General features: G+C 45.3%; 2 protein-coding genes and 1 non-coding gene across 3 annotated transcripts; 2 read left to right on the top strand and 1 right to left on the bottom strand.

The window, feature by feature from the left end:
* Window positions 1-2,396: 2,396 nt before the first annotated feature.
* Window positions 2,397-16,733, bottom strand: xpot (exportin, tRNA (nuclear export receptor for tRNAs)). The gene is made up of 25 exons (XM_030720159.1): window positions 16,627-16,733; window positions 14,964-15,117; window positions 13,547-13,629; window positions 13,409-13,465; window positions 13,241-13,310; window positions 11,951-12,169; window positions 11,469-11,653; window positions 11,205-11,373; window positions 10,390-10,626; window positions 10,121-10,159; window positions 9,973-10,035; window positions 9,770-9,894; window positions 9,539-9,683; window positions 9,342-9,461; window positions 9,169-9,263; window positions 8,413-8,482; window positions 8,100-8,338; window positions 6,575-6,860; window positions 6,290-6,479; window positions 5,739-5,855; window positions 5,511-5,626; window positions 5,385-5,432; window positions 5,230-5,301; window positions 4,331-4,387; window positions 2,397-4,256 (listed from the first exon to the last, which is right to left on the bottom strand). The coding sequence occupies exons 2-25, from the start codon at window positions 15,048-15,050 to the stop codon at window positions 4,230-4,232; spliced, it is 2,916 nt and encodes a 971-aa protein (XP_030576019.1). The 5' UTR covers window positions 15,051-15,117; window positions 16,627-16,733; the 3' UTR covers window positions 2,397-4,229.
* A 1,339-nt stretch (window positions 16,734-18,072) lies between these two features.
* rpl18a (ribosomal protein L18a) lies at window positions 18,073-22,250 on the top strand. Its single transcript, XM_030720161.1, has 5 exons — window positions 18,073-18,200; window positions 19,508-19,687; window positions 19,770-19,899; window positions 21,766-21,875; window positions 22,107-22,250. Exons 1-5 carry the CDS (start codon window positions 18,183-18,185, stop codon window positions 22,197-22,199), a joined length of 531 nt encoding a protein of 176 aa, XP_030576021.1. The 5' UTR covers window positions 18,073-18,182; the 3' UTR covers window positions 22,200-22,250.
* Window positions 19,301-19,432, top strand: LOC115773849 (small nucleolar RNA SNORA68). Its single transcript, XR_004019124.1, has one exon. It is a non-coding gene; the product is annotated as a small nucleolar RNA SNORA68 (small nucleolar RNA).
* Window positions 22,251-23,930: the final 1,680 nt, after the last annotated feature.

The following is a 23,930-nucleotide window of genomic DNA, read 5'->3' on the forward strand; positions in this document are numbered from 1 at the left end:
AGTAAATTGGTGGGAAAATTGTTTTATAGCTGAAATGTTTTAATGTTGTGGTTAGCCTAGCTTAGCACAAAGACAGAAAAGAAAAATTAAACTGCTAATCAGCATAGCATCAAAACAGCTACCAGTCAACATTATGGTCTGCTAACATTATGCTCGTTGTTTGTAGCTACTGTAATGTCAGCGTTTAGCACAAAAATGGTCAAAGCTAAAACAGCATAATCAAGGTTTATGTTTAATTTTTTTTTTTAAATTTTAGATCAAACTTTAAACATGTCCAGTGTTTTAAAAATAAAACAAAAAAATAAAATTATTAAACCCATACCAGATATACCCTTTTAGCCTAGCTTTGCATAAAAACTGAAAACAGGAGAAAACTGGTAACAGTTTTGCTATATTAGAAAATGACAGTACACTTAATAACTACTGTAAATAATTTGAATTTACACATTTGATTTCCTTTCCAAGAAAAATAAAGGACAGATTCTCATGTTAGCAGCAGTTAGCAATAGCTTATTAGCTAAGCTAAATTACACACATATATAAAGCTAACCGGTTTCCTTTAACTTCTTATACTAAGCCGGGTTAAAGTCTAAGTAATATAACTCTGGTCAGTCACAAAGGGGATATTATGTTTGAAATGCTAATAAAAAAAATTATAGCTTAGTTGGCTAATAGCTTTCTTATCCCAAGCTAGGAAGCTTCTGCTAAGCTAACATCTTTAATGAATTCTTTTACCGTCAGAGAACCGAGGTGGATTATATCAAAACCACAAACCAACATCTGTGCAATCAACTGTGTATTTACACTGCCAGTGCTTTGCTAGCACCTATGGGAGCCCCCATCTGGCAAAAATAAATAATTCAGGTTTTAGAAAAAAAAAATCAGTTTATATTAAAAAAAGATGAAAATCTTTACTTCATAGTTTGAACTATTAATGTGATTTTTAAAGTTTATTTTTGTTTCATTTTCGTGTTAATATCAGATATTGTTTTGTGGTTTGAATTCACCTAGAAGGGGCCATGCTGACAAAACTACAAACGAGTCTGATGATACTTCTTTAGATTTTTGTCAACATATCCCTTCTGCAACATAAACTGGGAAATTATGCATCCAATTAAACCCAAACATGTTCATCTGCAGCTGAAAATAGTTCAAATAAACATTAACTGTTCAGATAAAATACTTAAACATTTTGTAAAGAAAAAACACAACAAATCATTTTGGTTTATTCGATTTTTGTTTTTGTTGGATTTGAAAATGTCCTTTAACTGAAACCAACACATTCAGGCACTTTCTCAGCAGGTTTTCCAAAGGCAAAATTTCAGGAAAATTACACCGAATTACGATAAACGCACCGGACGACACCAACTTAACCAAACAATGGAAATATTTCCTGTAATACAGGCGCACAGTGAGTCAACACAGAGCAGGGAGCCACAAAATCCAGAGGTGTGAAGAACATCTGTACAGACTGTTGCCGTTTCAGGACAGTTTTAACTGTTTGTCAGCTCCTTCACAGTAAAAGCGTTGCATAATCAATCGTCCTGAATTGTCACTGCAATATAAAATTCATTGAACTGCTTCTGTACACAAGCAAAGGTCTGATTTTTTTACAGGAGATATGCATTAATTATAACTATGGAAGCCCTCAAATGCCAGGAAAAAAAAGTAACTACCGTATATTCCGGAGTATAAGTCGCACTTTTTTTCATAGTTTGGCTGGGGGTGCGACCTATACTCCGGAGCGACGTATATGTGACATTTATAACACATGAACCAAAATACTCCAGCCACTTGACATCTCCGTGAACTGCAGCTTTAAGGCAGTCTTGCGTAACCTGTGGGCGCAGTGGATGATGGATGGAGAGCACAGCTTAACGGCAACTGGGAGAATGCGCCACCCAACTTTCCTGGAAGTCATTGGATGGATCAAGAAAACATGGGCTTCAGTGACAAACCATCCTGTTGGGATTCAGAAAGGCTGGAATAATTGGAACTGCAGCTGACGACGAGTCTGACTAACGCGACACAGAAGAGGAAGCGGCGCTTCGTCTACGGAGTGTACAGAATTGTTTAGAAGTGACACCGAGGATGAAGAATTCAATGGATTGATGGTTTGGTTAACTTGTTAGTATGTTCTTTATGCTATGGTTATCTGAATAACTTAATGTTACGTTAACATACCGAACACGTGCTCGTTGTGCGTCATGTAGCTGAATGTGCTACGTTAGCATAACGTAGGCGTAACCGTGTTCGTCCTGTTCTTTAATCCATTATTATTTTAAATTGCCGTTCAAGATGGAATTTCTGCTCTGGGTCTCGGATTCTATCACCCCCCCCAAAAAAAGTGCGACTTATAGTCCAGTGCGACCTATATATGTTTTTTTCTTCTTTATTATGCATTTTTTGGCTGGTGCGACCTATACTCCGGAGCGACGTATAGTCCGAAAAATACGGTAACTAGGAAGTGTAAGATTAAAAAAAAAAATTTTTTTAATTGAATCTTTTAATCAGTTTTACTGAATAAATCCCAACAATTTAAATGCCAGATAACATTTATTATATATTATAATTCTGATCAGAATTGTTTAATTTTTTGGTTTTGAGACTTAAGGCATCATAAGTAAAAACATAGTAAGTCAGAACCCAACAACCCAAATGTCAATCAATCAATCCATCATTAGTAAATCTACTGAAGTTTTTAAATTGCCAAGTGGCAAACTATAAGGGAGTATAACAAAATTTGAGTTAGTAAATCAAAAAAATGGAATAATATAAAATCTCTGAAAGTCATAGAAACTTACAACTTAACTGAATACAGCAAATGTCAGAATGAGAAACTACATCAAAAAACTGTAATTTATCAAAAATATCACAAAAGTTAATGTCTAACATGCTAAAATGCTGGAATAAACAAAATTTTGACAATTTAAAATTTTTTCTTTTAGACCACAGCATAAAACTGTCACAATTTAAGAGAAACTGAAGAATTTAGCAGCAAAACTCCAGTTTTTAAATCATGACAGAATAATGTTTGAGATTTAACACTACAAATTATACTTGAATATTTTGACCGTCATAATTATGACAAGTTTTTTAAGATTAGTCAAAATACAGTCAAAAATATAACTATATTCTAGTTACTAAAATTTACTCAATTTGCTATAATTTATCAGAAAAAAATGTAATAGTGTAGATCAAATTTTATGTGTAAAAGACGTGTGAAATTTACATGTATTGAAATTAATGTATTCTTACCATAAAGTCAGATTTAATGAGAAAATACCTGAAAACAAAGAGTGAATTTAAATGAACACACAATTTATTAACGCTAACAAAAAAGTAGTAAATAATTTTTCATACAAACTTTTGATGCCAAATCAGAAATTATAACCCTTCCATTATTTTTTTTCCTGGCATAAATAGGCTTCCGTACTGTTTCCAGATGGGAATGAATATTAAAAAAACTAAACCTAGGAACATTATTTACATTTTTAACATCTTATTCTCTTATTTACACTTTGTTCCTCCATTTCATTTTCATTTCCATCTGAAACAAACAAATCATCCAGCAAACAAAAACGTGGCGTGGATTTCTGTCACGTCTTCGATTTAAACTCCACGCCGAACATCTCCATCCGATCAGGAAACAAATATAAAGAGTGTCTGAGACAATATTTGATCAGCAGACCGAGTTGGGCTGTAAAGTTTCACTTCAAACTGAAAACCATTTGCTCCTCAGCACATCAAAAAAAAAAGAAAAAGCCACATTTTAAATAAAAATAACACGTCAGCCCTTTTTATTCGTCCTTCTGTGGCAGCAAACATGAAAAAAACTCAAGTCTAGCCTGTTTTGAAATATGTTTTCTAATGTGAGTGTAGAGCTATCAATTCTTCTAACCCAGAAGGTCACTGAGGATAATTACCAAATCTTTTTTACCAGCAGGCGGCGTCCTCTCCTACCAAAGCCCGTTGCTCACGGCGTCCACAATGTTCTGCACGTTTCTGAGCGCTCCTGCACGTGGGCGGCTGATCTGGCAGCTGGAGGGATTTCACCGAGCTTTGGTCCGAGTCCTCGACTTAGACAATCTGGGCTTCGTTATGCATTTAATTCTAAGTGCAAGAGCAGCGCCTATGCTAAGTTCCTGTATTTCTGAAATTGATGAGTGGCGGTACGACCGCTTCCCATGAAGAGTCCTTCAGTCCTGGTGAACTTCCAGTTTTCTTTCCTACAGTTTTGCTTGTTGGAAGAACGCCTGCCGTCAGAAGGAAGCTCATCAGTTACAATAAAACAGGCGAACTCGAAAAACCAAGAAAAATAAACTCGTACCTTAATGTAGTTTTTCAAGACTTTGATGTCAGGCTGCTGGAGAACCTGGCAGAGCTCCTGATGGAAAAACACAACAACAAAGAACCTTTAACGGGCCCCTTAAACACCTACAAGACCAGGTAACATCCAACCCTGCACAGTTTGTCCAAGATATGGAGAGCCAGCAGGGCCAAATTTTACCTACCTGTTCAACATCCAAGACCAGTGAACAAGAGCAAAAATTATTAAATATATTTTAATAACAACAAAAATTAATAAAACAATTGATAAAAATTAAAATAAATGAAACTTAAGAGAAATAATAAAATCCAGATTACCATTTCTGTAAAAAATATACTAGAAAAACAGGTGAAACAGAAAAAACACTCCCACAAATATTTTAACATTTATATAATTAGTCATTAGATTTACTTAACTATTAAAATATTTAATAACTTAATTTCATTATAAAAAGGCTTAATAGAAAAAGAAACTAGATGTTAATTCAGAAAAAAGATTATAATTAATTACATTATTAATTCAAATGCAAATAAATGTTTATTATTCAAATAAAAACAAAACAGATTAAAATAAAAAATACATTAAAAACAATTTTAATTAAAAATAAAAAGGCTACAAAAGAAAAGTAAGAATAAGTACGGTAAATAAATACTATAAAGAAAAGAAGTCATAAAAATACATTCCTGAACCAATCAATTAAAAATGTTAATAAATTTTTAGCTGGAAATTAATCTAAAAATTTCTTTTATAATGAATTAAACATTTCATTCATTTTTACTAAATAATTTCACTGTAAAACTAAAGGTCACATTTTTTTTTCATCTTGTGGAAAAATAAACAAACTGAACCTTTCAGGCCTTCGGTGTTCTATAACTGAGTACATGTCGGTGTTTTCTGACCTGTGAGATTTCCGGGGTCACCTGGAGTGAGGGCAGGTACTCCTGCTGCAAGAACTGGATGAACTCAGGCCCCTGAAACAGAAACATCACACACGTTCAGGTCGGAGCACGGTGGCACCAAACGAAGCTTCGCCGGACAGAAAACCCGTTTTTACCCGTTTGAGATGAATCATCTTCAGCGTGAGCGCGCACTCCGACAGCACCTGCAAAACAGCCGACACTCGTCACTAAAATGTTTTTTTTTTTTTTTTTTAAAGGCGGGACTTTGGCGTAAAACTCACCAGGACCGTCTGCGCATCTGAGAGGTCAAAGGTTGGTTTGAGGGGCGCCAGGAAACATGCTGGGACGATGTTTTTGTAGATGAAGTCGGGGAAGCCCACCATGCCGTCTTTACCTCCTGCAGGAGAAGAAGAGCCGCAGAGTGAAGCTCAAAGCTGCACGCTCTGTAATGACCAGCAGGGGGCGACTGCCTGCCGTTCAGAGTCGTATTTCTGCATTTTCAGACTCACCCCACAGCTCGACCAGCTTGGTGAGGATGATGAAGCAGATCTTCTGGGCGATGGGGTCGGGGAAGTCCACGGCGCCCTGAATGATGGTGAACACGATGCGCTCCATGTTCTCCGCCCCTGGAAAATAAAACGTTTAGTTTCTACGTGATTTCAGGATTAAAAACATGTAATTTCACCTTTTCATTTCCTTCCTTCCTTTTGTCTTATTTTCTTCCTGCCTTCTCTCCTTTTCTTTCCTCATTCTTCCTTCATTCCTTCCCTTATTCCCTTTCTTGGTCCCTCCTTTCTCTTCTTTTCATTTTCTTTTATTCCTTCCTTCCTCCCTCCTTTTATTCCCTTTTGTCCTCTTTTCTTTTGTACTTATTACCTTTGTTTTTCTTCCCTTCCTTGTTCCTTTTTTCTTCTATTCCTTTACATTTCATTTCCTTCTTTCCTTCAGTTCTTTCTTTACTTCCTTCCTGCTTTTCCTCTATTTCCTTCCTCAGACCTTCTGACCAAACCTTCCTTCTCAATTCCCGTCTGTTTTTCGTGGTGTGCTCAGTGGCGCTCACCCTGATTGGCCATCACCTCGTTCATCCCACTTCCTGCGATGGTCTGGATGAAGCTGAAGTAGCTCCGCCTCAGCATCTGCTTCTCCAGGGCCGCCGTCTGATCGTTCTCCTCAGCCGGTCGGGCCAGAACCTCGAAGATGGCGAGGACGAGCGGCATGAAGATCTGCTGCAGGAAGGGAGACACCTGTCGCTGCCATGGCAACGAGGGGATACATTTGTTAGAAACAGCAGGTCAGAGCGTGTTAGCGGGTTTGGAGACCAGAGGCGCGAGCAGCGGTGGTTTACCTTGAACTTGGCGGTGATCTGACTGATGAGCGGGATGAACTCCTGCAGGTCTTTGGCCTCGCAGTCCTTCAGCATGTGCTCAGAGGCGGCGGGGACGAAGGGCAACACCTCCTCCTCCAGGCAGATGATCATTCGGTGCAGGAAGGAGCGCACGGAGCTGCGCAGCACCGACCGCTGGACGGGGCAGCTGAGCGCGGGCAGGAAGGTCTGCAGGCAGTCCCGGTAGACCTCGGTGCAGCCGCACTGCTTCACCGTCTGCTTGTTGCTGAACGCTTTGCTGGTCCGGCTGAAACAGGAGAGATGGAGACGAGAACGTTAACACGCCGCTACAACTCAAAGAGGTGCGTTTGATCCATAACACAGGCGGAGCGGGTGGAGACGAGTGTGACAGAAGGAGAGCAGCAAGAGTGAAAGGGAAGGTTTACAAGATGGTAGTGAGACCTGCTGTGATGGATGGTTTGGAGACACTGATGCAAAGACAGGAAACTGAGCTGAAGATGCTCAGATGTTCGATGGGAGTGAGCAGGATGGACAGGATTAGAAATGAGTCCATCAGAGGGACAGCTCAGAGTCAGAGAGGCTGAGATGGTTTGGAGATACAGGAGCTGCAGGCAGGAGGAAAAGAGGAAGACCTCAGAGGAGGTTCATGGATGTAGAGAAGGAGGACATGCAGAGGGTTGCCGTGACAGGAGGATGCTGGGATGGGATGAGACGCACGCAGATGATCTGCTGTGGCGCCCCCTAAAGGCTGAAAGAAGTAGTTTCAGAGAAGAGCTGATGCACTGTGTTCACGCTGATCTACGCGACAACCAGAACAGCCATACATGTGATCTGCAGTGCGACGTGTAGGTCACGAGGCTCTAATTTCTAACTTCATCTGGTCCCTGAAAGTTTGATTTAGAGGCGGCGGTTCTCTCCCATCAGCTCGGAGGCCTCTCCAGGTGGGAACCCTGAAATATCACATTTCTATATTTATATGCATTTATATGTGTGACATTTGTGGGGGAAACTTCATCTTTCAACCAAAGATGCAAGAAACTGATGTTTGGTTAAAAAGCTTCAAGAAGAGCCTCCATCATCCATCTTAATAAAACCTGGATTAAAGTGGATCCACATTTAAATGCCTTCATGTGGCCGACTGAAGCAGTAAAATCCTGTTTGACTGGAAGGATGAGCGTGCAGAGGGAGTGGCCACACTGCGTGACCTTTACGGTGACGGTATATTGAAAACATCTGAAACCAGTCAGGAACATTTTGATCTCCGTTCTTTAAACATCTTGAACTTCATCTTCTATCAGAGACCTTTTCAGGGCAGGGACGCCCATCAGCTCAGCAGGAAAGACGAAGTGATTAAAGATGATGATTCAGACTCAGAGGAGGAAGATGAACGTGTTCTGGCCCAAACCTTCATCACGAAGAGGCTGATTCTTCTTAAATGGAGGACGACGCGAAGCCCTCAGTGAGAGGATGGATCGGTAAAACATTAAAAATCAATCAATCAATAGATTCCCAGTCTCAGCCTCACCTGGCGAAGCCGACGGCGTGACTCAGGCAGTCGGCGAGGGCGGCCTGGCGCTCCTCCTCGCTCTCCTGCGGCAGTTTGGCGAGCAGCAGGCGGAAGGCGTCCATCAGCGGTGTCAGCAGGCTCCTCATCAGCGCCTGCTTCCTCTCCACGGGGCTCTCTCCATTCACGATGAGGACGCCGGCCGTCTCGAACATGAAGAGCTGGTCGTCGCTGGTCAGCAGCGCCGGGAAACCGTTTTCCTGGACAGAGAAACGCGCGACTCAGCGGCACAGCCGGAGGAAACTGCATCGCACGGTGGTGTGGTGATACTTACAGGAGGAGCGAGCTCCAGCAGGTCCTGGATCCTCGTCAGGATGTCCTCGACGAAGGCGTTCATGTGTTTACTGTCAACAGAGAGCGAGTCACACAAACAGGAAGAGGAAGCAAACTACACAGATATCAAGAACCAATCTGTTTAACTGACACTCGTGAGGCTCTCCTGATGTGTGATTGGTCAAAACTACGAGCAGTGAAGATGACATCACACAGGTGTTATTCTGAATGTTTGGAGCTCCTGTGAGCAGAATCAGAATCACAGGAAACGTTTCTGATGTTAAATTATTTTCTGAGTCTGGAAGCTGGACAGACCGAACGTTGGTTTTTAGCCAGTTTCACAAACTCAAAGAGTTTCACTTCGAATAAAGTCTCAAAGGAGCTTTTTGGTCTTCTGTTACCTGCTCCATTATGAAGCTCTGACCTCGTCTTTACTGACTGATTCATTACTTTAGTTTCATTTTAGGCTCTAATTAGTTTTATCCTGTATTCTTCTGGGTCTCAGGGAAGCAGTCTAAGCAGAAAAGCTCAGATCCCAGCCACACTGAGGTGTTCCCAAGCCAGCTGATATATATCCCCTCTGCAGAGTGTCCTGGGTCTGCCCCGGTGCTTCCTCACAGGAAATACCCAGAACACCCAGCGGGGTCCAGCTGCCACCTCGGTCAGATGCTCATCAGGTTGTAATTTTGCCCACATGAAGCTTTTTTTCATGTAAACTCCTGAATGAGTTTCTGCTCTTTTGTGAAGCTGGACTCACTGCAGAGTTTTGATGAATCTGGAGAAGAGGTAGGCCACCCTGCTGCGGACCTTCGGGCTGTTGTGTCTCAGGCCTCTTTGGTCCAGGAACGCCATCTGCCAGCAAACGCCACCATTAATTAAATTAAAACCATGTTAGCGTGCGGGGGATTTGTTTTGGAGCTGCTAACTCACCAGCACGTTGGGAATGTGCTGAGGCTCCACGATGAAGAACTTATCATATCGAACGACCGTTTCAAAGAACTCCAGAGCGACGGAGGAGTGCTGGTAGCTGCTGACGCCGCAGGAGACCAGCTGAGGGTTCAAACAGGGACAAACATTAAACTCGGCGGTGGACGAACCAAACGCAGCTGTGGAGTCACGTGACTTACCGTCCTCATCATGTCCTGCAGGGCGCTCGTCTTGGCCGTGTCTCCGGAGAAGTGGGCGCCGTGCGCCGCTGGCAGAGCTTCGCCCAGCATGTAGAGCAGCCTGATGGCCACCTCCACCTCCATGAAGAGCGCCGTCTGCCAGTTCCTGTGAGGAGACGTTTAAAACTGAAACCCTGGGGCAGCGCCTGGATCTTTTCCTGCTTCTTTAACATACGTCAAAGCGTTTCTTACTGCATCGTGTTGGTGAAGACTCGGCGGACGGCTTCCAGCAGCAGCTCAGGAGAAACCTGAGCGAGTCGATCCAGCAGCATCTTCAGCTGCTTCCTGTACTCCACAAACATCGCCTCGTCCTCGCCCTGAGAAATGAAACCACAGCAGGTTTAACGTCCCTCCTGTCCTACCCCGCTCTGCTGGTGCGGGAGGGGGGAACTCACCTCGTTCTCAAAGTTGTACTCATCATCGTACGTCAGTTTCTTCATCACAGCGAGCATGATGGCCTGTGGTGGCAAGAGGGATGTATTTTTAATCATTTTACCCTCAAATAAAGACATCTGAAAGCACCGTGCACGCTCAGAGACTCACCTCGATGTTCGCTTTCTGCTGGTCTGTCAGCTGAGGAAGCTACGAGGAGAAAACAACTTTAACTTCAGCTCAAAGAAGACACCTCAGAAACCTCTAAATCACTGCTTCAAGACCTTTTTGAGACCTTAAGGTCCTTGATTTTTAAGACCACAGCATCCTTGATTTTTGACATTTTTAATGGTCCACAGGAAGCCTCTCAAAGAGACGACAACACTGGTTTTTGTTCCTGAAAGGTTAGAAGACAGTGCAAAGGCCGTCTGAAGTCTCACCTGTTTGAGGACGTGCAGGTATTCGTAGCAGAAGCCGACGATGTTGGCCGAGATGTCGTCGTCCTCGTGCACCAGCAGCTGCAGCAGCAGCGGCACTTTGGCCTCCACGGCCTGCAGCGTCTCCGCCGCGTCTTTCACGCTGCCGGCTTTCGCCAGCTTGGTCCAGCTCAGCACCAGACTCTGACCCATGCCGTTCACCAGCCGGGAGAACTTGGCCAGGAAGTCCACGTCCTCCTCCTGAGGGAACAGGAAGAGGAAAAGGAAGGTAAACATGTGGCTGCAAAGGAAACAGGGTCTGTGCACTCTGAGGTCATCTGTATCTTTACAATGTAGAAGAAAATGTTTGCAGTAAATCCTTCCATAAACAGTTTTATAGCTCGGTGCACCAAACTAACAAACCCGAGTGTATCAAACACACAGACGAGACTTCGATGGCCCCGATTGGTTTCATAACGCATGAAGAAATTAAATATTCCTCTTTTGCGTGATGAGGTATTAATGAGCCATAGTGTTATCTTTTTATTAATACAATTACTGCCACACTGTAGCCACTAAGGTTTCTTATATTTAGCTGCAGCACAAACAGCTCTGCAATAAACCAGGAAATGTTTTGTTTATGTTTCAACTCCAACTTCTTGATGACAGAACAGCTGTTTTACGTCACTGATGCAAAGTTTTTGGGACTGTTTTGAGTTTAAGGAGAGAATCTGTTTCCCTTCTTGGTCCCACTCGAGTGTAAATCAAACATTTCAGACTGTTTGGACATCTGAAGACTGTGTGATGTTGCGACGAGTGTTTTTCTTGGTAATTCTAACCTGCTCCACATTGAAGAAGCCCGCAGACTGCAGAACTTGGCACAGAGACTCCACCAGCTTGGTTTTGTCCACCGGGTCCATCCCTTTGTTGACGATTTCAAACAGGCAGTCACAGGCCTCCTCTCTCAGCTCCTCCATGGACATCTGACTCAGCAGCAGGTTCACGAACCTGAAAATACAAAAACACGTGAGACGTGACCCATGCGGGACGGAAAGCATGACCTGACAGAGCACTTCCTGCGTGCGAGTGCGCTACTCGCTGACCGGTCGTTGGCGATGAGGGTGAGGTCGATCCAGGACACGTAGGCTCCGACCACCTCCAGACACTGACAGGTGAGCTCCGGGTGGGACTGCTGGTAGGTCTGCAGGATCTGGAACCAGGACTCCACCAGGCTGGGGATGCACTGCTCCCTCATGGTGTCTTTGATCAGCGTGTTCCTGCGAGTCTCCTGAAGGAAAAGATTCAGTGAAATCACAGAGGTACGGTATAAATTCTTCCTCTGACACATTTCCTGTTGTATCATGTGTCAGCGCTTCCTGTTACTGCGATATGAGTGACGTGTGGGCCGAAGCTCTGCAGGGTTTCTCTGCTTCCTTTTCCTGCAGGTTTCATCCTCTCACCACTTCAGCCTTCGTCCTTCCCTCGGCTCTTCAGTCGAGGGTTAATTAATATCATCATCCTTCTTTAAATCAACATCAAAAATAAATATGATTGCACATTTTCCCATCATGCCCTGCTCTCTCACCTCCGGCGTGTGCAGGATGTCTCTGTCCACCACCTCGGCGTCGATGGCCATCAGCGTCCTCAGGTAGATGTCGACGCCGTGGGGGTTCAGACCCACCAGGGACAGGATGTTGAAGAAGAACTTTGGCCACAGAGTTAGGTACTCCATGATGAAGGTGAGGGCAAACACCTGAGCCGCCTTGTTCCTGATGAAGGCCTTCTCAGGATGAGCGTTCATCAGCTGCAGAGAAGGATGGAGAAACGTGAGCAGGGGAGGAGAGGAAAGCGGCGCCGTGCGATGCATCCAACACGCTTCCTCTGAAAACACGAAACAGAGCCGGAGGCCTGACGATGCCTCCGATCAGCTGCTCACAGCAGATGTAAACATAGATGAAGCAGGACTGACGTTCCAGCGCTGATACCCCGCCTGCAGCTGTTTGCTAAGCATTGAAGTCCTTCCTGTGATGAACCGGCCCGTCACAGGCTCATAACTTAACTTGGGGGGGGGGGGGGGGGGGGGGGGGGGGGTGTTACTAGGACATGTTAAAACACACACTATGATTTCCTTTCACCCTCTCTGTAATGCTGCATTTCTGCAAGTCTGCAGCTCAAAATGAGGTCGCGCTGTTTCAGCCGGTGGCAGAAATAGCTTCTGCTGAGCTGAGCGCTCAAACAGAGTAAAGGGTGTTCAAAGGGCCTCATTCTGGTGTCTGAATCCACAGCAGAGGCCGACTCAGTGGAACAGAAGCATCAGGAAGTCCTCAGAAGAGACCTTCTCTGCAGCTCGACGTGTTTCTCTGAGCTGTGAGGGCGAGTTTCACTTTCACGTGCAGCAGGTTCCACAGCAGGAGGCCCGACTGCTCGTTACAGTTAAAACAAACTTTTGACTTCTTTGTTTTTTAATGACGTTTCTTACAAAACACTCAGATCATCAGTCAGGCCTGTGAAGGGGAAAGACCTGCGGACGCACGAACAACAAAACGTCGCTGCTTTGCTTTAACATCAGAAGGTTTTTGGTTTTATTAAATATTGCAGGTAATTTCAGGCCGGTGAGTCGGCTGCTTTCTTTCTTGTATTATTTTGCTTTATTAAAAGTTAAATGCTGATAAACCTCTTTGTGAGCTGGTTGTTGGCTTAATGACTTTGATGAGAGCCTCAGTGATGTTTGATGTGTAACAGTCAGAAATTACATTAAATAACAGCGTCTCACTGCAGCTCCTGCAGAAACTCTGCACAACCACAACTTCTAGAAAGCTCCTGAACTCCAGCTTCAACAGGAAAACAGGTACAATCCACCACACCTGAGACATACCTGAATCTGGAGCCACTTCATCAGAGTCTCTCTGATGAGCTGCTGCTGGACAGCACTCAGACAGCCATGTCTGTAACACACACAGACACAGACACAGACACACAGACGTGAGAGCAGCTCCACCATCATTTAATCATCTGTAAAGAAGCAGAGCCTCTTCCTCCTCACCTGAACTTGATCTGATGCTCCAGAACTTGGAAGCAGAAGAACTTGACATGGTCGTCACTGAAACACAGACACAGGTTTAACACGCCTCCTGCCGCAGGTGCGAGTCACACACCTGTGCTCTGTGGGCGGGACACTCACCTGTAAATCCCTTTGGCGAGAGCCTCGGCACAAACCTCCCAGGCGTCCTGAGACTCCTTCAGCTGCTCAAAGTAAGCCATAGCCTGGAGACACACAGAGGGACGACTTCATCGTCATCGGGCTCAAACTCAAAGTTTCCAGTTTCCACAGTTCAACCCTCCTTTACCTGACACTGGGCCCAGGTGCAGAGAAGACCATGCTTCATCAAACACCCTCCTCCTCCTCCTCCATCACCAGAGGAGAATTTAATCTGTGTCTCCCCGACCTGTTTATTACTGCTGATTCACCTGAGCATTATCACCTGTGTGTGCTCTGCTTATCTGGTTTCTATTGGACACTGGTAAACCTCAGACCCCACAGGTAAGAAAACATTGGAACACGTGCTGCTGGCCAGTCACGCTCAGGGATGGAGTCCTGCTTTATTGGTACCTGAGCTGCAAACAGTTGGTGTTTGTTTGCTTGCTGTTATGTGAACCATGTGATTACAGGTGGAGGGCACAGGTGAGGATGTAGATGAGCCCACCCTTCAAAGGTCAAGAAAACCCCAAACGACCTTGTTCAAACTGAGAAACCTTATTTCCAGGAGGACGTTTGTCCTGAGCTGCATCAGCTCTTCTTCTACCAGCACCTTGAGCGCGTTCAGGACCTGAGGATATGAGCTGATACACGATCTCAGCGCCTCAGCAGTTTGGGATTTCTTTGGTTTCATGAAGTTCTAAAACAAACTGACCAGAACTGCAATCAAAACATTTTAACCGTTTTTTAAAGTCAGGTTTTATTACAAAACACTCAGACTTCTGCTGAGTAACACGGAGATAATCGACCAATCGTCACCCGGCAAAGACTCATTCTGTGCAGGAGACGTGCTGATAAAGCTCCAGATGTTTACAGCTGACCAGTTTAGCAGCTTAAGCCATGTTTCTGGAAGATCTGCATCATGTGGTTTGAAACTGAGCAACCAAAAGGCCCAGAGTCAGTTAAATCTGCAGGGCAAGTTCCTCGGCCGCCGCTTGGCCACATGAACGGTCAGTATTTTAAAACTGAAATGAAAAATAAAAGTTCAAACTTTCTGAAGTGCCCTTTTGCAAGATACTGAACCCGGAGTTTCCCCGGATGCATCCATCGCTGTGAGTGCGTGAGCGTTAGGTTAAAGGTGCTCAGGCTTTAGTCAGAAGGAGCTAATTATCTAACTAATTTACCTTGTTAGCTGCAGAAGTTTCTGCAGGTGTTTTTTTGGCATTACTTCTATTAGCAGTGGCATCAAGTTCCAAATGAACCATAAGATTTCCAGGTTCAAACCCCTGACATGTCATCGTCGTACCACTTTACGCTCAAAGGTTTGTAAAACTGTCTTTTCTGTTTTGTTTAAACTGCGGCTGTTTTGGCGTATCTGTGGCGATGAGTCACGGCGCCTCACCCTCTGCCTGTAACGGGCGTCGGCGTTCGGGTTGAGCCCCAGCAGGGCCTGCTCGTCCATGACTGCAGCGACAGACTGGCAGGCCATTCGTGGGTTAGCTTTCCTCCAAGGTGGGTTCGCTCCTCTCTGCTGCTGCCGGGCAGGTCTCTCTCATCTGGAAGGAGGAGGGAAAAAGACGAACGTCACGACACTGCAGTTTAAACTGAGGCGGCAGGAAGACGTCACACAGTGCAGGTTAACGGGATTAAAGCGGATTAATTAGATTATTTAAGGGTCGTTACAGGATTCAGGTGTGTCAGCTGTTCAGGTAAACTCTTCAGTAAAGACTGCACCGACAGTTTCTGAGCTGTCACCAGAAGCCAAAAAACATCAGCAGCGTTACCATGAAATAATATTTTAAACTGTTTTGTTACATTTAATGAAGCATTAAGAGACTTTTTCCTCTGAATGATCAGAAAATAAACAGATGTGCTGTTTTTACTGTACACAGACTTTATATCAGGTTTTACTGGAGATCTCTGAGATCATGAGTCAGTAGTTTATAACTGTAACTAATTACAGGTAATAATAATGTGCAGTCTGTGTTAACAGTGCTGTCAAATAGAGTAATAATAAAATGCTGCATAAACAAACACGTTCCACCAAACTCCAGTCACTTTATTACAGGTAATAACAGGTCAAAATGGGGAAATGACTCTTCCCACCAAACTCCAGTCAATTTTCCTCAGATTTAGTGATAATTTAATGCTACCGAAAATAAACACATTATATTCAGTGTGTAACTTCAGGTAAATCATGTGACCAAAGGTGGGTGAATATTGCTGTGGATCACAGGGGGGAAAACTAAACTAAAGAGGCCGTCTCTCCACCGAACTCCACTTTTCATCAGATTTTAGCAAAGAAAAGTTTGGATGCTGTTCTGAAAAACCGGATTGGATCCCGTTTGTATTACAGGTAATATTAATGACACGATGCGGACAAAAGTATGTGGACACTGCTGTAAAGTAAGTGTAATAATACATGTTTTCTCCACAGTCCCAAAAAAATAATTGATCTAATTTTCACTGTGTGAGGTAGGCTACGTGTCTAGCATACCTGACAGGTAAATCTATTTACAGGTGATTAGGTGAGCTGACCGTGCTTGGCGTTAAACACGCTGATGCTGGTGGAGGATGGAGGCTGGAGGCTGACGCAACGCGGTGCCAACACTCACAGCCTCCATGTTTACACCCAAACACCACCCAGACACACAGCGGACAGCTCCGACGGACACCTGAACGTCGCAACTCGAGGATGGAGCTCACCTGAGAGGGGCCGCTCCACCCGGTTAGCCCCCGGCTAGCAGCTTCACCCCGATACAGACTAGCTGCTAGCTGTTAGCCTGTTAGCCGCAACGCTGGCGGGCGGAGGGCGCTACTCCCGGTGCTCAAACTCCAGCAAGCCCCGCCGGGTTTGCCCGGAAAAGTTTATTAGAAGCAGCTGTGACGGCGCGGGCGGAGCAGCAGCGGCTTCAGCGCGTCTTCGTCCCAGTTTATACCGGCCCGGTGAGGCTGCCTGCCCGCACCTCCACGAGCCTCAACGCGCCTTCAACCTCACGACGACGAAGCCCGCGAGCCGCGTCCACGGCCGGAGCTCAGAGACGGAGAGAGCAAGGAGGACCTACCTTAATCAGAACCGGCCTCCTCCGCTGGTTCTTCTCCGTCAGCGCCGCCAGAGTCCCGCAACACTCAGGCAGCGTGTCCGCGCACGGTCACATCCGGCTCACGGTAGTTGACCCGGAAGGGGCTCCGCCGCACGTCAAACCTAAAGAAGATCAATAATATAAAATATTAGTAATATAAAATATTAATAATATAAAATATGCACCATAAAACCAGAGGAACAGAGTCCAAACCAGATATTCACCACTTCTGTCAAGAAGTGGTGCAGTAATTTCAGGTTAATCAGTGACTCTGTGATAAATTTACTTCATATTGTTACTTTTTATTCTTTTTGTATTCCTCTGATTTTATTTCTTTTTAAGTAAGTCTGGCATTGACATGCTCTGTATATCTTGTTAAACTGTTAATAAAGTAATAATTGATGAGCGCACTGAGGTTGTATTTGAAGCAGGTGTTTGCAACCACATGAACCCACAGGTTCAAACATGAGGTGCATGTTTATATTAATATTTTAAACTGATTTTGAAGCATTTGCAGAAGGACTTCAAGGGTTTATTTACCTCTTTTATTATTTTTAATTCCTCTGATTGTGCAGTAAATAAAGAAATGCATAAATGAGGACTGTTTCCAGTTTTACTCTGACTGCAGAGAAGCTTCAGGATGAATTTATGACTGCGAGTTTTTTAAAACACACAAATAAAAAACAAAATGATGATGATAACAATGGTGAGAGCGCAGCAGGTCCTGTTATAAACACCTGAACAGGTATACGGTCTTCCTTCTGAGGTTACAGTTAAACATGCAGTTTGTTTTCTTCTCTGAGGGTCAGAGGTCGAAGTTCAATGTGAGGAACATTCACTGTTCTTTATACAAAGCTGCTCAGCAAGTGTGTGATGACACTAATCATATCACAGGGAGACAGAAGTCATATCACACCTTTCCAACAGTTAAACACCTGGTGGGGGTCACATGACAGGATATAGCAGCGCTTTCAGCAGATACAGATCAAACCCTCACAGTGATTGATCACGTCAGTGTGAGTCCTCAGCTTCACCTGTCTGCAGTGGAAACAGCTGACTGATCAGCTCTTTCACTCTGTAACATCAGCGTGTTGTTAATAAAGCTGAATCTTTATTAACAGCTCCTGTGAAGGACACTCAGTGTGAGCTGTTTGCTCCTGGGTTAAGCTCAGAGCTGCTCTTCATCATGAAGCTTGCAGGGCCGAATCTCTGTTTGCTGCGGTCAGCAGGATTTAGGCTTAAATAAAGAAATCTCCCTTTTCTCCGCCTGCTCGGTCACAGACCCTCAGAGTGATGTTCCTGCTGTTCTGTGTCTTTAAAATCAGGCTTTTGATCTCTGGGTCGGATCTCTTCATGTCATCGGTGGAACAGATGTTTGACAGATGTTTGACAGTCAGCGGGTAAATAAGTTCCCTTTATGTGTTTCTGAGGGGACTCCGCTCGGAGAGCACCTCCGCGGGACTTCCGGCCTGGGTTTGACGTGCGCATGCTCCGCCCTGTCCCTTCCTCTTTTCCTGTGGCAGTGAGCGAGTGGCACCATGAAGGCGTCCGGCACGGTTCGTGAAACCTTAATTTACACATTTATACGCTCCGCACGCGGCCTCTGACAGCATTTTTATCAAAATAACGTCTAATCCGAGAGGTTCGTGCGGGATTATTTCCATAAAGTCCGACTTAAAACGGGAATTTGAGCCTTTTTCGTACTGAAGCTTTTGTGGCTACAACATGGCGTCCGCGGCACCATGTGGGCTCGGAGTCGGGCTCGAGGCTGCATCCGCGGTGCGTGTGTGCTTCCAGGCTGTCCCCGAGAGATGAGCTCGGTTATACCTGCGGGCTGCGGCCCGGCGCGGCCACAGCTTTAATTTAACATGGCTTAAATTTAGCGCAGCTCGGTCTCCGATAATAGGAGCTCACGTTAGCCGCTAGCGTGAGCTCTAATCCGAGCTCTCAGCGTGCTTTTTTTTTTCTTTTTAACCCGGGATACCGAGCCGAGTTAAATAGCAGCTCTGATTTGATTGGCGTTTATAAATGTGGGAGCTTTGTGGAGCATTTTAAGGCTTAGACTTAGGTCTTTGTAGAATCGCCGCTTTTCCCAACGGAGTGCTGCATGTGTTCTAGTGCCGCAGGAACTCTGCGAGCTGCGGCTCTTTGGACCCGAACAGCACTCCAGATAAAGTGCCCATTAACCGGCACAGAGCACCGGCAGTACACAATGAAATACAGTCGCAATAAAAGCCTATTACTCCGCATAGAAACCACTGAATGAAGCGGCTGTGGAACCTGGCTTATAAAGAACGCAGTTTCAGGTTTTCTCCCGTTTCTCAGTAACGGAGTGACAGGTGTCTGCACACCTGTGGGGACGTTAGAAACAAGAGGTGCTAATAGAGAGTTCGGCTATTGTTAATGGCAAGAAAAGTGTAATGCTGAGCAAATACAGGATAAATAATAGTTATGAATTCCATGTTTTAAATCCCCACAGTGTTAGAGGAGATCACGCACACTTCATTTATGGCTTTTAATATAAGTATGTTATAAAAATATTTTGAAATGACCAATTGTCACTGTTTGTTTGGGCTGAAGCTTAAATGGGGTTTAAGTGTACAGACTGGTGTAGGTGAGCTCTGTAGCAGGTGTACCTGTTGTGATGGTGTCTCTATTCGCACCCAAACCCAAAGGTCACACCGTGTCCGTGGTGTGATTTTGTCTGGTGTGCAAACAGGAACTTGGTCCTTGTCGCCTTTCTCTGCTGCTGCCGTGCCTCTGAAAGTGAATTCAAGGCTCAACAAGTCCCACCTTGGTCTCGCTGTCTGACTGCTGCGATCGTTTTACCTCTGTGTGACACGTCTTCATCTTCTTCCTGCAGCTTAGCGAGTACAAAGTCATTGGGCGTCTGCTGCCCTCTACCAAGAACCCCGCCCCCCCTCTGTACCGGATGAGGATCTTTGCCCCGAACCACATCGTGGCCAAGTCTCGCTTCTGGTACTTTGTTTCCCAGTTGAGGAAGATGAAGAAGGCCTCTGGAGAGATAGTCTACTGTGGCCTGGTGAGTGTCTCTGTTTAAACTTCGATTTTTCTTCTTTAGCTCCTCTGATGGCGTCTCTAACGGCTCGCTGTGTCCTGTTCAGGTCAATGAGAAGACGCCTCTGAAGGTGAAGAACTTCGGTATCTGGCTGCGCTACGATTCTCGCAGCGGCACCCACAACATGTACAGAGAGTACAGAGACCTGACCACGTCTGGAGCCGTCACTCAGTGCTGTGAGTATCGAGCGCGGACGGTCACGCCCACCACACCAGGCAGACGTATCAGCTGACCGTCAGTTAGCAGCTGGTGAATAAGACGGTGTTTACTGACATCGGCAGCCAGAATTTATCGTTTGAAAACGGTGCGAAGAATTTAAAACGGGTCGGTTACTCTTCAGAAATAAAACACGTTCACCTGAAGAAAGGTGAGTCAGTAACTGCAGCAGTGAAGATAATCCTGTTACCAGGCAGATGTTTGGCTTACAGATGAGGTTATCCCAAAAATGGGACTTCTGTGTCATAGCAGCAAAATATTAAATGAGTTTTAATATTTTAGCGCACTCAGCTTCCGTAAAGAAAACGGCTCAATAAGATGATGGTGCAACAAGACCGTCAGCAGCATGTTTGTTAGATTAAAGCAGCAGTGTGTCTTTATTGTGTGGACTCCTGTGTCTAAAACATCTGGACACTCTGGTACAAACGCCGGACAGTAAATGGTTAAAGTGATGTCATCAGATTCTTTTGAGTGTGAGGTGAAGAAACACAGTCTGCAGGACTGTGACTGTTTCAAACCTTGCTGCAGAGCATCTCATGCTGCCCTCTGGATCCTCAGGATGAGCTCCATCCTGGCTCTGGATGTCCAGCTGTGTCCCGCTGACCTCGTTTTTCACTCTGAAGAGTCTGATTTTCTTTAAGCTACTTGTTAGCTTTGCAGCTCTGCAGGCGTCAGTCACTGCTTCAGTTTCTGGGCCGATGTTTGAGTTACACCTGCTAAAACTGGCAGTGTGAATATTGCTGTTTGTCACTGTTAAAGCAAATCTGATGGAGGACCTCTGGAGAAACTGTGTGCATTAAACCTGCAGTCTGAGTCAGGAGAATCTCCTGAAGATCACTCTGACAGCCAGTCGTTGGTTCATTCTCTCCATGCTGAGGAACAGGTGAGGAGGGGCCGGCGTACAGAGGTGAAAGATGACTTCATGAAGTCTAATCAGGTGGTTGGTTTGAGCTGATGTTACAGTCAAAAACACCTGAGAGTCGGGACGACGCTGCAGGAGTTATTTTAGGGTTAAACTTGGATTTAAAGTTCAGTGAATTACCTGTGAAGGTGTTTTTAGGCTCAATGAGGCCATAAAATCATAATTATTTAACAGGATTATTCTTAAACATCTGAGGTCAATGAATGTGATCTTATTGAACTTTGGTGGCGGTCGTGGTTCCTCCTCCCTGAAGGCCTGGGGTCGGGAGGAGTTCTGATTGGCTGGTGGCTGACCCACTGATTCTGTTTCCAGCTGTGACTCAAACAGCTGATCAGGGATCAGTGATCCATAACAAATGTTTTTCTCGCTGTCATTAACCCTATAACAGCGGCGATCGTCACTAACTGCTAACTGAACAGCTGGTGAACACGGAGCGTATCACCGCTGAGGCGGCTGATCAAAGGAACTCTGAGTTACTGTAGTTATGAGACCGTTCGTCCTATCAGAAAAATTCAAACGGTTTCAGAAAGCTTCGAAATTGTGCTTCACAGCCAATATGGGGTCATTACGGTAATTGTTGGCGAACGGCAGCACTTGTGAAGTATGCTCTGTCGCCGGTGACAGGTTCAGTATTAAAGGGTTAAGAAGGCCGGTAGAAACACAGAGGGCGCCTGCCGGCGTTTCACTCATCCGAAACTAAAAATAGAGCCTCAGTAGAAACAGAGCATCAGATGAGGTCTGCAGCAGTGAGCGTTTTGGTGCTGTTGTCTTTGAAAGCTTTTAAGTTGGATTTTTAAAACGATGCAGGAATGCCAAGAGCATTAAACATGACTCATTATCCAGAAACATCTGCACAGAGCAGCTGCTTCCTGTCTGTTAAGTCCCGCCTCTTTGTCTCTTTCAGACCGGGATATGGGAGCTCGCCATCGCGCCCGCGCCCACTCCATCCAGATCATGAAGGTGCAGGTGATCGACGCCAACAAGTGTCGCAGACCTGCCATCAAGCAGTTCCACGTAAGTCCTCCTGTCTTCGCCCTCCCTCAGCAGGAGGCGGGGCTCTCTCTGGGCTGCCGCCGCCATCGTCAGCTCCAGCTTAAAAACCCGCCACACAAACTGCCAGATTCCTCTTCCAGGTTTCGAGCCTCCATCTTCGAACCTGGCGGTCATGAAGCTGGCGACAGACGATGTAATCGGGTTCATTTGACGCTTTAATGTCTGATCGTGTGACTCTCTTTTTACCTGCAGGACTCCAAGATCAGGTTCCCTCTGCCCCACCGGGTCCTGCGCCGCCAGCACAAACCCCGCTTCACCACCAAGAGACCAAACACCTTCTACTAAAAGCAGTTTTTCTTTTTGTGCGGGAAATAATAAAAAGAATACCGAAAATCAGACGCCTCATCTCTGACTCTGTGATACTGTCAGCCTTTACTGATCGATCAGATCAAACATCAGCGCTCCTCTGGGTCGCCTTCAGTTCAGTTTTATTTATATAGCGCCAAATCACAACAGTCGCCTCAAGGTGCTTTATATTATAGGTAAAGACCCTACAACAGTCAAAATGACCCCTATGAGGTAGGAGAGGGGAAGGAAAAACTCCCTTTAACAGGAAGAAACCTCCACCAGAACCAGGCTCAGGGAGGGGGGGGGTCATCTGCTGTGAGTGGGGAGACAGATTAATTATAACGATTAAATACAGAGTGGAGTATAAACATTAAATAAGGTGAATGAAAAGAAACAGTGCATTATGGGAACCCCCCCAGCAGCCTAGGCCTATAGCAGCATAACTAAGGGAGGGTTCAGGGTCACCTGATCCAGCCCTAACTATAAGCTTGATCATGAAGGAAAGTTTTAAGCCTAATCTAAGAATCTTAGTAATAGAGGGTCAAACATCGGAATCACACCAACACTCACTAATCAGCTTAAATGACTGATTTTATCAGCTGTGTTGATGAACCTGCTCAGGTGGAGGACGGGGAAGAGATCTGCAGGAGCTCCTGATTTAAACATCACACCACTAATGTGTCAGCTTACAAAGACCCTGATCTCTGACCTTTGACCTCCACAGTAGCTGTGAGGCTGCTGCTGTTGCATCATCTGTCCACACAGTGGTGCTGTTGTCCAGGCCATGAAGGTGGAGCTGAACAGAAACATGAGTCAAAGCTGATTGATCACTGATAAGTTCATTGATCTGTGTGCTGCTGATGTCCTCCTCCTCCTCAGCTGAAGCTGCTTGTCCTGCTCAGATCTTCCTGCCTTTTGTTCCGTACCAGATAATCTCAGGTGGGTTTTACCTGCATGCCCGGCCTCTGAAAGGCTCCAGAAACTGAGAGAGGAAGTATATAATCAATAGGGATCACTGATCCTCAGACAAAGACTTTAGATGCTCCTAAAATCCTCTTGACTGTCTGAACTCTGAGGAATCCTCAGGAATGGTGATGCTATTTTCCAGAGATCTGATTGGTCAGTAGGTGGTGGTTTTGTACCTGTTGATCTCTAATCTGGACCATAACCTGCTTTGAGGTGGGTTAGATCTGCTGCATTGGTTACCGTAGTGATAGATCCAGGGTTAAACCTGAAGTCACCTCGATAAGCTCCAAATCCTCAGGTCTCTGCCGAGATGCTGGTTTATCGCTAACAGCTGATTCTAAACAGAGTGAAGGTGGGAACGAGTCTGAAGCGCGGCAGTAAAAGGCGAAAGGGTGGCTGGTAGAGTAGAAAAGCTCAGCATGAACGTGGCTCCAGGTCAGTTCTTCAGACTGTGTGGACGGACCTGTAGAGAAGGTACCTGAGAAAAGCTGGACTCTTCCTCCTCTTCCTCTCGCTGTGACCTTCTCTGTGGTTGGTTGTGGGCAGCGTGCTGGGAGCAGGACAGTGAGGTCTGTACAGTTTTCTGGGAGCGAACTGGGCGTGTGCAGAGAGGACCTCACTCAGCTGTGGAAAACTTCTTAATGAGTCACCTTCATAAACGTGCAAAATCGTTAGAGAAACAGAGGGAGGCAGACGGGGGGGGGCAGCGACTGATGGCCGATTAGACGCCAGCGTACGGCCGCCTGCTCGTGCTTTTTCCGT

Source organism: Archocentrus centrarchus, chromosome 23, assembly GCF_007364275.1.
Source record: "Archocentrus centrarchus isolate MPI-CPG fArcCen1 chromosome 23, fArcCen1, whole genome shotgun sequence".
NCBI lineage: Eukaryota > Metazoa > Chordata > Actinopteri > Cichliformes > Cichlidae > Archocentrus > Archocentrus centrarchus.